Source organism: Crinia signifera, chromosome 9 (genome assembly GCF_055691185.1).
Source record: "Crinia signifera chromosome 9, ASM5569118v1, whole genome shotgun sequence".
NCBI lineage: Eukaryota > Metazoa > Chordata > Amphibia > Anura > Myobatrachidae > Crinia > Crinia signifera.
In genome coordinates this window covers 73384391-73396838 of record NC_139225.1, presented here as the reverse complement: position 1 = coordinate 73396838, position 12448 = coordinate 73384391, and the positions used below count along the sequence as shown (strand labels likewise).

The following is a 12448-nucleotide window of genomic DNA, read 5'->3' as shown; positions in this document are numbered from 1 at the left end:
ACTACTTTGGTGACAGATAAATCTATCAAAGATTTTGGCAAAGTCTTTTGAAATGTAAAGTGTCTATGGGCCTTTAGTGATAACAGACATAAAGGCCCTTATTCTGATCGGTGCAGTAATAGCCGCGTGCCTTCGTGCCGCCATTGTTTTGTGTCTGCGCATGTGCAGAGGCGTCTCTGCGCATGTGCGAGCGGGGCGTACGGCCAAATCCCGCATGAAATGTGAACACTCCGAACAGGGGGTGGAGAGGGGCGTGAAGGGCTATTTGGGCACATTACCATATGCATACGCCCCGCGTTTCATGGGCGTTCCCATGCAAAACGCTGGGCGTACGTATGGTAATGCGGCCGTGACGCACGTGTAGGGGGCGGACATATGACATCGCCGGATGTCAGCTGCCCGCCCAGATCCCTGCTTTTGCACGGAGAAATGCCCGAGTGGTCTGAGGTTGCGGGAGCTGGTGGAGCACTCGGTCCTGCATTCGATGGTCTGCGAACATCGAATGATGGGGGAGGTTCCCTGAGATGGAGGAGGCGTATTACGTGAAAAATACACGTGCGGTCCGTTCGGCCAGCTTCTTACCGCGTACGGACGGAGTTGGCGATCCGTATGGAAGGCGGGGTTTCGCACGCACGGTCCTGGCCGCATATTCGGATCCGGCCGCACCGATCAGAATAAGGGCCAAAGAGAGGACCTAGAGCTGGGGTAGCCAACCCTAGTCCTCGAGAGCTACCAAGAGTGCATGTTTTGCAGGTCTCCTCACAGAATCAAAAGTGAGCTAATTAGCTCCATCTGTGTATCTTTTAAAATGGGTCAGTGATTAATGAGTGCAGCAGCTAGGTTGTCTGGAAAATGTGAACTGTTGGTAGCTCTCAAGGGCTATGGTTGGCTACCACTGACCTAGCGAGATGTGGAGGACATCTGTATATATGTATATAGAATTGGTGTATATACTTTGTTTGTTTGTGTATTAAGAATTTATTTTTGACCAATGATTAGACCCTTATCACTACTTAATTGAGTGAATTACCCCCAACATCTATGGTGTATTGTTGATATGGTTATATGACGGTCAAATATCGATAATTATTTAACAAACAAATATACACTAATTAATTACACCAGTATCTGACTAATTAATCTTACGAAATCCCAGGAATCTTGGAGATTCTTTCTACACAGCAATAACTAATTTATAGGTTTTTGTAAAGGTTCACGTTTAAGAATTAAATTATTTTGTGCACTGCAGAAAAAAAAATCCATAAAAAAATACAAATAATGAAAAAAAAATGAATAAATATATCTTAATAGATTAACTTCATTTAGGGGACCTAGAGTGCACCCCCACCCGAGTTTCTTCTTTTGTTCCCCCTTTTTTCGAATAGGACATGTCATAACTCGGGGGTGCACCACTGAGCATCACATACACAACCTGGGACCCACAGGGTCAAAGTTGGCACGTGATGTTAAGTACAGAATCATTCAAATAATTATAATCAGTTATGTCCCCTACTATATACAATTAATGTAACAGACTCTGATTATATAGTGCAGTTCCCCAAGAAACACCTTTGCTTAATTATTCAGAACCAGTCCAGTTATTCGTCAATTTGCATTAAAGGATACTGGAAGATTTGTACCTTCAAGCCAAGACTGCGTTGGTGCTTCAACTAACCTGCGTGACCAGTAATAGGTCTGTCCCTGCAGGCTACCAGTATATTTGTGCTTCCATAGAAGAATTCAGTGGCTTCAGGCAACATTCTGGTACAAGGATACATTTGACACAAATTACTGGTTTATGTAAACCAGTTACCAGATTACTTCAGGCAACCAAGATAATGTGTTAAACTTTGCCAAGATTGAATAGGTGTTGTCATGATAACTGAAGACCTATCGAATGCATACCCTTAACACAATGCGTATAGATTGCTTATGAGCAGGGCCCTCCTACCTCCATGTCGGTTTATATGTACCCAGTTTGTTTAATCACCGTTTCCAATTGTAAAGCGCAACAGAATATGCTGCGCCATATAAGTCATAATAATAATGGAGAGAGCCATTTTGAAGGCTAAACCAGTAGTCATAAAAACAGCAATCTGATAAGTCACTAGGAACTTGAGACATAGCCAAGTTTGAGGCACAGTGAGCTTGAACGTCTCTCCTTTGTACTACACAGATATGCCAAATGAGTAAAACCATTAACTGAATATAAAAATAGGACACTTTATTCAGGTCAACAAATAAATACACAATTAAGTTTTATCTATGTATTGAATTTCAGCTGTATTTATGTTATGTATTATGTTAATTTAAGCTAGCTTGAGTACATCTTTAACCATTTCACCGATGCCGTCGAAGATCTCATGTATTGGGCTATTACACATGAAAGCGCTGGTAGTCACCAGTTTATTTTTCGTGTCCACATGAACTTCATGGACTTGTTTGTTGACATGTTTACAGCCAAGCTGTTTAATGGCTCCAGCGGTTCCTGCATGGGGCCACCTGTGGAAGAGAAGGGACATGCGGTTACAATAGTGATAAAATGACCGTGTAAAGTACAATAGAAAGGACTTCCACATTACCATATTACCAGCATTTATAACCTTGGCTTCTTATGCTAGAACTAAGTACTTCAGTCAGTCACAGGCATCCCGTGGGTGTTTGACTATAGGGAGTTTCAGTTCCACATGGTCATTACCTCTGACCTATATTTACATACACAAATTCAGGTATAGGTCAGATGAGGTGAACTGCTGTTTAGGAACCTCTGGTGCACAAGTTCTCTTTTGGACCTAAATTTCTGGTCCCTCTTCCTCCCATCACCAAGTGTGCAACTACCCAAGTTCTTATAGCATCCACTCACTTGATCAATAGTCATTTTAGGGTCGGCTTGTCTTTGTAGCAATAGTTACATAGTAGGTAAGGCTGAAAAAAGACTTGCGTCCATCTAGTTCAACCTGGTATAGATATCCATTGCTGATTTGGTAGGTTCTGGTATTTTACAGACAAATTATATTTCTTATTTGTACCCATGGATGTTTTTCTCCAGTAAATGTTTGTCCAACTTTACCTGGAACGCATTTAATGAGCCAGCCGTTACCACCTCTCTGGGAAGAGAGTTCCAGAGTTTGACCGTAAAGAAATTCTTTCTACTAGCTGAATGAAATCTTTTTTCTTCTAATCTATACTCATGCCCTCATGTCCTAGATTCCTTTCTAGTAGAAAAGAGGGCGTGACAGTTCCTTATATTGGCCCTTGATATACTTGTACATGTTGAGCATGTCCCCCCTTAAACGTCTCTTTTCTAATGTAAATAGTCCCAAATTGCTTAATCTCTCCCCGTAGCTTAAATTCTCCATTCCCCTAATAAGCTTTGTTGGTCGCCTTTGGACTTTTTCTAATTCTATGATGTCCTTTTTATAGTGTGGGGCCCAGAACTGTACTCCGTACTCTAGGTGAGGTCTCACCAATGCTTTATATAGTGGCATAATTACCCTTGAGTCCTTAGTTTCCATTCCCCTCTTAACACATGCCAGAATTTTGTTGGCCTTTTTTGTAGCTACATTACAATGGGCACTACATCCTAGATTGCTGTCTATTTGGACTCCTAGATCCTTTTCACACGGGGGAGATATATTGCATAGCCATATATTGCTCAGTTTCTCCTTTTCATCAGCGACCAGAGATGGTCGCTGATGAAAAAGAAACTGCCGGGGGAGCCCGGCAGTGGTAATCAGCTGGTCGCAGGAGCATGTACCTGCGACCAGCGATCACTACAGGGGTAAAAATGGGAGCGCGCACCCGGTGATATATCGCTGTGCACACTCCCATCGTGGGCAATATGGTCACTTAGCGACCATATTTCTCGTGATATTGTACAAAATCGCCCCAGTGTGTACGCACCTTAAGACCATATATTTTAAAGAGACTACCACACACACATTTTCCTGTATCATGCACATTGCTGAGACATACTTGTCACACTCTGTATCGCAGCCAACAGTCACTTCACACCCAGGGAGCAGCTTTGCAGCCAGCACAGGGGAGATACAGCACAGGCCAATGGGCTTCTTAGCGGCATGAAATCCCTTAATAGCTTCTTCAACAGCTGTTAGAACGGAGCAGTCCTTCCCTTTCACTGCCCAAGAAGAGAGATTTTTAGCAACTCCAAAACCTCCTGGTAAAGAAGAGAGAAAACAGAATGAAAATCTCCATCACATTTATGTTACTATTGTTTGTGCAGATCTATCACCCTCTGTATGACTGTACCTGGTATGATGAGTGCATCATAGTCACCGACTTTCAGATCTGCAAGGTCTTTAATATCTCCTCTTGCAATCCGCGCACTCTCTGTGAGCACATTCCGCTTTTCCTCAGTGGGCTGTCCTTTCACATGGTCCACAACGTGCATCTGGTCTATATTGGGTGCGAAAAGCACATACTGCAGGAGGAACAGGGAGAGAGCGCTTTATTACACTAGGAATATGGATACTACATGCAAAGTAACATCAGAGGCAAGCACACAGCACCATGGGGGCTTATGTGATTAATGTATACAGGGCAGTGCTGTACTACGCTGAGAGAAGCATTAAAAAGCCTACAGATGTGTCCATGCCTATCTTTGTCACAGAAAATCAGGCATGATTAGTATGCTCATAGGTTCTTATGGTGCGTACGCTCCCATAAATGGATGGGTCATGGGTATGACCAGTGCAATCACAGCAAAGGGTGGACCTATATTAGGATACTCCAGACATGAAAAAGGCTTTATCAAGATTATTATACAGATGTAGAGGGTTAGGTAATCCACATATAATAACTTCACATGACACGCTATAATGTCCCCACCAACTAGATGGAAAAATTGGGTGGAAGGCTCCCATCTACAGTAACTAGGATAAGCATGGAAATGATGGGAAACACTGAGCACCGCCAAGATAACCAGAGGAAGGCCCCCAGAACAGCACACATTTTGTTATTGCCCCATCAGAAGTAAACCATAATTAAATAAGAATGGAAATAAAACATAAATATGCAGCCTATCAATGAAGGAAAAGAATAAGTAACAGCTAGTTCCCCTTCACTGTAAGGACCTGTGGCGGAAAGAGGGCAGGGAGAGGAGGAGCAAGGTCAGAACAAGGGACCCAAATGGACCCCTGCCACACTTCAGGCATGGAGGGCTTATTCCTTCACTATCCACGCCACCACTGGTTGCCTTTAGTAACCAGGTGGTGAGCGAAGCGAGCCACCATGCCCAAACGTCTGTTTGGGTCCCTAATTCCAACCCTGCTCCTCCTCAGGTCCTTACAGCGAAGGGGAACTAGTCACAACCAAAAAGAATATGGCAGGTTACAGAATGGACTAATAACTGCAGTGACTTTATAATAACCGATAAAGTATTTTCCTTATGCAAGGGTGTATCTGGTAAATGTATTATTGTCTTGAAATATAAGACGACTTCTATGTCTGCTACTAATATATATTATTTAAATACTGTACAAAGGAGTCCAGTAACACTTTATGTTGCAGTGAACATTATTATTCAATACAGAGGTTCCCAAATGTGGTCCTCAAGTCACCCCAATGGTCCAGGGTTTTAAGAATATCCATGGCTTAGCACATAAATTAATCAAATTAACTGAGTGACCTACTGTAGCACAGGAAAAACGTGCAGCACACCACTAATGAGAAGCTGATCCTCTCAGCTCCCCCTGCTGGCGCCTAGGGGAAAATGCTTCTAATTTACAGTGCATGCTTTGCCGGGCAGCGCGCCGTGGCTTCTGGAGCAGGCATCTACTGCACTTTCTGGTTCTGTGCTCCATCCCGCTGCAGGGCAGGCTTGGCTGCAGGGTTCTGCTCACGTCCAGCCCCCCTTTATTTGAACCAGCCCACACTTAACAAAGCGGCCGGGGACTCTGGGGAGTAGCTGCAGCCCCCAGCCTGTCACCTGTTAGGCAGTCGCAGATCTATGTGCCGTGACCGTGTCCCCCCGGGGAGCTGGCTCCCCCCTGCCAACGCTAGGGCTGTGGACCCCAAGGTACGCCACTGGAGATACTAATTAACTGTGCAACCATGGGTATACTTAAAACCTGTACCGTTAAGGATCTCGTTTGGGCCCCTCTGAACTAATACATTAATGCTCGCTGCTGTTACAAGTGGTACTTTATAAAGTGTCCTCTCACCTTGGACTGTGCAGAAGTTTTTCTGTAACATGACAGATATTACAGCACCTTGCACAATAGTTACTCATCGCATAATGAAGAGACACAAGTACATGCACTGCACGGTCTGACACCAATAACTATCATCCCTACGCTCTTGGCTTATACACATTTTGCCCTGTATCGTCTTTTCTCACCTGAGAGCCGGCCCTGCTCAGATGCACAAGCACAGCCGAGGACTCGTGGATCTCGCTGCCATCATACACCCCGCAGCCTGAGAGGATCACTGCCACCTTCTTCTGGGACATGACTGATGCAGGACACTGGCAGGGGAAGCCTGGAATACCCGGAAGTAATAGCAGTTGCCGGAAAGTCGCTTCAGAGAGAGCTGTGTTGTGTTCTGCTGTGTGGCACCTGCCCTTATATACACACACAGAGGGGGCGTGTCTGGGGAGGAGCCTGCACACAGGGAAATGCTGTCTACAATGACTCCACTGTAATTATTACAACTAGGTCAGACAGTGGGGTTTCCCCACACTATTGCCGATTACTGGAATGATTACACATCACGCCCATTTGGTCTATCCTACGTTTGGTTTCATAATATATTGAAGCAAGTATATTATTACTGTAATGGTAAGAGCATTACTTTCAATAAACACAATTTGGTGTAGATGTACAGTACTAAACCTTGAAAAGTAATAAGGTGCTAGGTGCAGAGAGCTAAAGTACCAACTATTGAGCACCTAACTGCCATGTTACAGGCTGTGTTTAGAAAATTATATCAACTGGTTGGTTGGTAATTTATCACTCTTCATTTTAATCACTTTTGATGGCTATATAATACCGAATCAATAAAGCATCCTCAGCTTAGGGGTGCTAAAAAATAAGTTGTCGTGTGTATATATATATATATATATATATATATATATATATATTTACAAATGGTTGGAATAGAGGTATCAGCGACAATAAATACCTATGTACTACACAAAAACTCTTTATAATAAAAAAGTTTTATTTTATATACATAAAAAAGTGCACAATAGCACTGAAAAAATGGAGAACAGACAATAATACAGTTTATATAGAAAAAACAGTAATAATAAAAAATGCGAGAATGTTACTAAAAAGGCCTACAGGTGATATCGCTAAAAAAGGGAGGAGGGACATATATTCTAAAAAGTCTAAAAAGTGAATGACTTATCTTAGTGGAGGAGTCAGCAGGCAGGGTAGTGCCTCTACCTGCTGAGCAAGAGGGGAAAGAGATGCTGCAGTGCTAACCACAGTCTCAGGCCTGCCCAGAACCAGCCAGACTGCACTCTGTGGATGTTACAAAGTTTAAGCCAGGAGCTGACACCAGAAACAAGAACCGGGAGCTGGAGTCTGAACCTTGCGGGAGCCAGAAACAGACAGGTAGAGGCAGGAGCCTGACCCTCGAAGCTGCCTGGAGATGACACCAGAAGCAAGAGCCAGGAGCTGAGGTTGATCACACAGGGAAGAAAAGTAATTGTGCCAGAATTTTATTGGTGTTTACACATTTGTACGCGGTTAAGCGTGTCATCAGCTTAACTCTACTCTATAAAAATAATTGGTTTGGAATCACAATCATTTCTCCCCGTTGTCTATTGGAGGAGCTAGAAGCACTTTATTACTAGTACAGGAAAGAAAAGAATTTTATGATGTTACCCCTGATGAAGTCGTTCTAGACGAAACGCGTTGGGATACTTCTCACGGTTTTGCCGATGAAAAAGTTGACATCAATAAACAAAGAAATTGGATGAATTCTTCTGGTCTGCTTTACTGATTTATGACCACCATACATATGGACTTTATTTATTATTTTTAAGGCGCCACACCACAATTGTGCTTTATATATATATATATATATATATATATATATATATATATATATACAAGTACAGGGACTCAACACTCTCCATAATGAACTAACTCACCTTAGTATACAATTAATCAAATAAATAATGGGGTTTTAGTTCATGAATTGATCAATGCATTTAAGCTTGCAGCCCATCGCCAAGGGACCCCATTTCACTGCAAGTCCTACACTAACAATTGTCTCTCAAGAGCCTGCCAACTGCTGACACATCATAGTCCCTGTATTTGTATTTATTAGAGCATGTGGTCACAGGCCACTTCACCCAATTGTGAAGTGGCCTGAGTGCGGCGGTACGCGTCCTCCGACCTTTTCATACCCCCACTATCCACGTCGGCGTGGAGTTGATTTCATATAGCGTGGCGAGCGGATGCGCATAACTTCACAGGTATTACGCGTCCCCTCGCGGGGCTCGCCACGCTTCGGGCTCGGTGGCTCGCCACACTATATAAAATCAACTCCACGCCCACGTGGATAGTGGGGGTATGAAAAGGTCATAGGATGCTCGCCACGCTTCGGGTTGGCGTTCATCGTGGGGTGGCGTTAAAAATTACCCATCAGGGTGGGTATACAATAAAATTGTCCTACGTTCACCTGCTTCTCTAGTCCCTGAGTGCCCTTCTTCTACTAAATATATATATATATATATATATATATATATATATATATATATATACACACAATGCGATGAGGCCGGCACTCAGGTCTGGGGGTAATGCTAAATGGACTTGCTCCGGTGCCCTCTTTCAAGGAATATATGGCAGGAATAAGCCTCCGAGTGCCGCTTATTCCTGCCATATATATATATATATATATATATATATATATATATATATATGTTTATCAAGACCCCTTGAAGAAGTCACACCAGATGAAACACGTTGGGTAGCTTTCCTCCAGCCATACTAAAAAGTTAAGACTATTTATTTTTCTTATTTTTTTTACTATTCATTCATTATATCCTGTGAATTATTTGCGCCTGGGAATAATTTGCACCTGGGACTTAACATTGGTGGCCAGTGCTGCCTTTTTCAATTAATTGTGGCCTTATACACGGGCCTAGGGGGGGAGGGGTTGCTAGGCAACCACCCGCAGCTAAACTTCTTATCTAAGTTACTTTTGACTAGGTGCAGTGGCGGATTCAGGGTGGGGGGCACCCGGGCACGTGCCCCCATGTAATTTTGTAGCTGAGGACCAGGGCTTTCCAATGAGCCCAGCCCCGTGTCTCTAGCCTCCCGGGAACCGGAGATATCGCCTGGCAAAGCTGTAACTTTTTTTTCCCCATAGGATAATATGGGACCCGTCCATTCCGACCCCCCACCTGGTTCCGGCGGCTGCCAGTTCCCCCCCTGGCATCGCAGAAGCTTGTGTTTGATCTCATTCCATTCCAAATCGCTGGGCCTTCAATATGATACCAGGCTGGTCCATATCGGTCTATCGGTTTCAGAGATATTGCATGTAAACCAATTTTTTTATTTTTGAAATGTTATTTCATGGCTGTTCATGTTCTTTGAGGGCAGATTACTCTGGAACCAAACGTTCCAGTTTCACTGGACCAAAATCATTCAAAGCCCACTCAAAAGTTCTTCAATATGATATTTGTCTCATGTAAATGGGTCAGTTGGTTCCGAAGATATAGCCGGTTAAATTAGATAACTGGTTAAAGGGGGGAAGGAGTGGTTTTCTCTCCCCCTCACACCAGAAAGTGCAGGGACTAGGCTGGTGTAAAAGGGGCCAACCTGGGAATGCATTTTCTGGTGTGAAAGGGGTATTTTTTCAAATAGCCGGGACCTGCAGTGCTCTGAATACAGCCAGGCTCTGCCACTGTCAGTGGCTATCACTTCTGCCTGGCGGCGGCTGTCCCCGTTTAGCGCGAGCATGTATTCCCCCTTGGCAATGAGCATGTAATTCCACATGGCAAAAAGCATGGAACCTCTGGCAATGAGCATGGAACCCTTGGCAATGAGCATGTAGATAAGCAGCACTTATGTAGCATAATTTTTAATAGGCATTATGGTGTTTGGCATAATACATAATGGACATAATAGCGTGTAACTTAACGTGTAATGGACATTATGGTGTAAATGTTTAATGTGCGCCTTTGGCGCACAATGTCCCTGTTTATGAAGCGTATTGTGAATTTTGGCTTAATCTGTGTGGCATTATGTGAATTCTGGCTCAATCCATGTGGCATTATGTGAATTCTGGCTCAATCCATGTGGCATTATGTGAATTTTGTCTCAATCCATTTGGCATTATGTGAATTTTGTCTCAATCCGTGTGGCATTATGTAAATTCTGGCTCAATCCGTGTGGCATTATGTGAATTTTGGCTCATTCCATTTGGCATCATGTGTAAGGGGCAAGTATAATGGGGTGTAGTATTTTGTTGCATAATGTGTAGAAGTTGTATATGGTGTTGTACACTACACTCAAGGACACGCCCCCTGTTGAGTGGCCACACCCCCTTTTCTGGAGCGTGCCTTCGGCGCGCGCACAATTACGCCCTACACATTTGTCGCCATGGTGGGCCTGCATACTTTAACTGCCAGGGCCTATTTTTAATCCCATTCCCACCCTCTCTCTGCCGCTCTCATAGCATGTACACTGGCACCACTAACATTGCCCCTCCCCTACCTAAACCCTCTTTTATCATGGTGCCCCCCCTGTCATTTTATCCTGGATCCGCCCCTGCCTAGGTGCACCGGGCAGTCCCATTGGGAGGTGTTTTCTCCCTCTGTGATGCCTCACTCTGTGCAAATGTGTGGCAGCCCCCACATCGGGTTCTGAACATGCGCAGTACCACAGACGATACAGCGCTTGCGCCATACCCGGGAATCTAATCTAAGAACGCGGCTGCAAAGCTCAGCCGTGAGTGTGACCTTCCCGGTGGGGAGTGACAGCCGGCACCCGCCGAGAGTAGGAGAGAGCCCTGCGTGATGGCGCCTGGACAACTTGAAGCCCGGGTGGTGATTGACAGGGGAGCCGCTGAGAGAACCCGGATGCACAGCAGTGCATTGCACAGCCGCGAGTGTGACCTCCCCGGGCGGTGGTTGACAGGCAGGGGGAAGAGATCCCGGGTGACCACTGCGTACAGCGCCAACAGAGGGTGCCTGAAGCACACCTCAGCCAGCAGTGACCCCAGCAGATCCAAGTGCCCAGCAGTGTGACAAGTGGCTAGCAGATCCAAGTGCCCAGCAGTGTGACAAGTGCCTAGCAGATCCAAGTGCCCAGCAGTGTGACAAGTGTCCAGCAGATCCAAGTGCCCAGCAGTGTGACAAGTTCCCAGCAGATCCAAGTGCCCAGCAGTGTGACAAGTGCCCAGCAGTGTGACAAATGCCCAGCAGAGGTTTCAAGTGCCCAGCAAAACTCCCAGCAGTGTGCTCTCAGTCAACAGTGACTGGCAGGAGCTGGCAACAGCACCAGAATCCCAGGTATCTCACCATTGCCTGTCCTGGCCACCCATTCACCCCAGAGCCAGCAGTATCATTGGCCCCAGCTTGCCCAGTAGCCTGTCACCTTTTACCTCCTAGACCAAGAACTGTGCCACCCAACGCAACCTCATTCAGCCCTCGTTATGAGCCTTTGCTGATAGGCCCCACAGCAGGAATACCCAGCTGTTCCACATAGAGCCTCTTAAACACAGGCCATCTACCAGGCCTTTCCACTTCAAAGCCCACAGGAAACTGGTATACTACCTCTCCACTAAGTACATTACTGCGGCAAGTCCGAGACTGTACAGTCCCGAGCCTGATTCACCATTACTTGTGCTTTACATCGCACTTGGCGGTATCCCCGGTGCACCTAGGCAAAAGGTACCTTGTTCCTCAGTATAAATTGTTGCACTCTACATTAGAAATTGCCTTACTGTTATATGCCTGCTGTTGAGGGTTAACGAGACCTTTGGTATAACATATTGTGCGAATTGCGCACAGTATTTCTGAAAATATTGTATTTAATAGTAACATTCTTTGTGCATTCTGGCTTTGTGATTTTATTGAGTTAATTGCTTATTAATTGCTTCTGCTGTAAAGTGTACCGCGCAAATTGCAACCCGTGGTGACAGGGTCCCATCGCCCACGGTATCCTTGAAGATCGATCAGAACCTCTATTGTTGTTGCTTATTGTAACTGTCTTTGCATAACTGTTTCTAATGGTGACCAGTGATCCGGTGCTGTTCAATAAAATAATATGTTTACCGTCCTCACGTGTGGTGAACCTGTTATTGTGTGGGTGTTGCTCTTTGGGGTTCCTTAGCCCTTTGCCCTCAGAGTTCAGGCAAGTGAAATCATAAGACCACTGACGGACCGTGAGAGGCGGCAGTAAAGAGTACAAGGTACCGGTAACACCACACTTCAGTCTGATGACATCACACTAGGTGCCATTAATCA

At 44.8% G+C, this 12448-nt stretch overlaps 1 protein-coding gene across 1 annotated transcript; it reads right to left on the bottom strand.

The window, feature by feature from the left end:
* Positions 1-2203: 2203 nt before the first annotated feature.
* LOC146036630 (glutamine amidotransferase-like class 1 domain-containing protein 3, mitochondrial) lies at positions 2204-6542 on the bottom strand. Its single transcript, XM_083160569.1, has 4 exons — positions 6359-6542; positions 4270-4441; positions 3976-4177; positions 2204-2502 (listed from the first exon to the last, which is right to left on the bottom strand). The coding sequence occupies exons 1-4, from the start codon at positions 6467-6469 to the stop codon at positions 2310-2312; spliced, it is 678 nt and encodes a 225-aa protein (XP_083016695.1). The 5' UTR covers positions 6470-6542; the 3' UTR covers positions 2204-2309.
* Positions 6543-12448: the final 5906 nt, after the last annotated feature.

What these genes read in the sequence shown, in the direction of transcription:
- LOC146036630 (XM_083160569.1), bottom strand. Translation starts at nt 6,469, where the DNA reads ATGTCCCAGAAGAAGGTGGCAGTGATCCTCTCAGGCTGCGGGGTGTAT. An exon ending in TGAGCAGGGCCGGCTCTCAG is followed by an intron (nt 4,442 to 6,358) that starts GTGAGAAAAGAC and finishes TTCCTCCTGCAG; the next exon opens with TATGTGCTTTTCGCACCCAA. An exon ending in TGATGCACTCATCATACCAG is followed by an intron (nt 4,178 to 4,269) that starts GTACAGTCATAC and finishes CTTCTTTACCAG; the next exon opens with GAGGTTTTGGAGTTGCTAAA.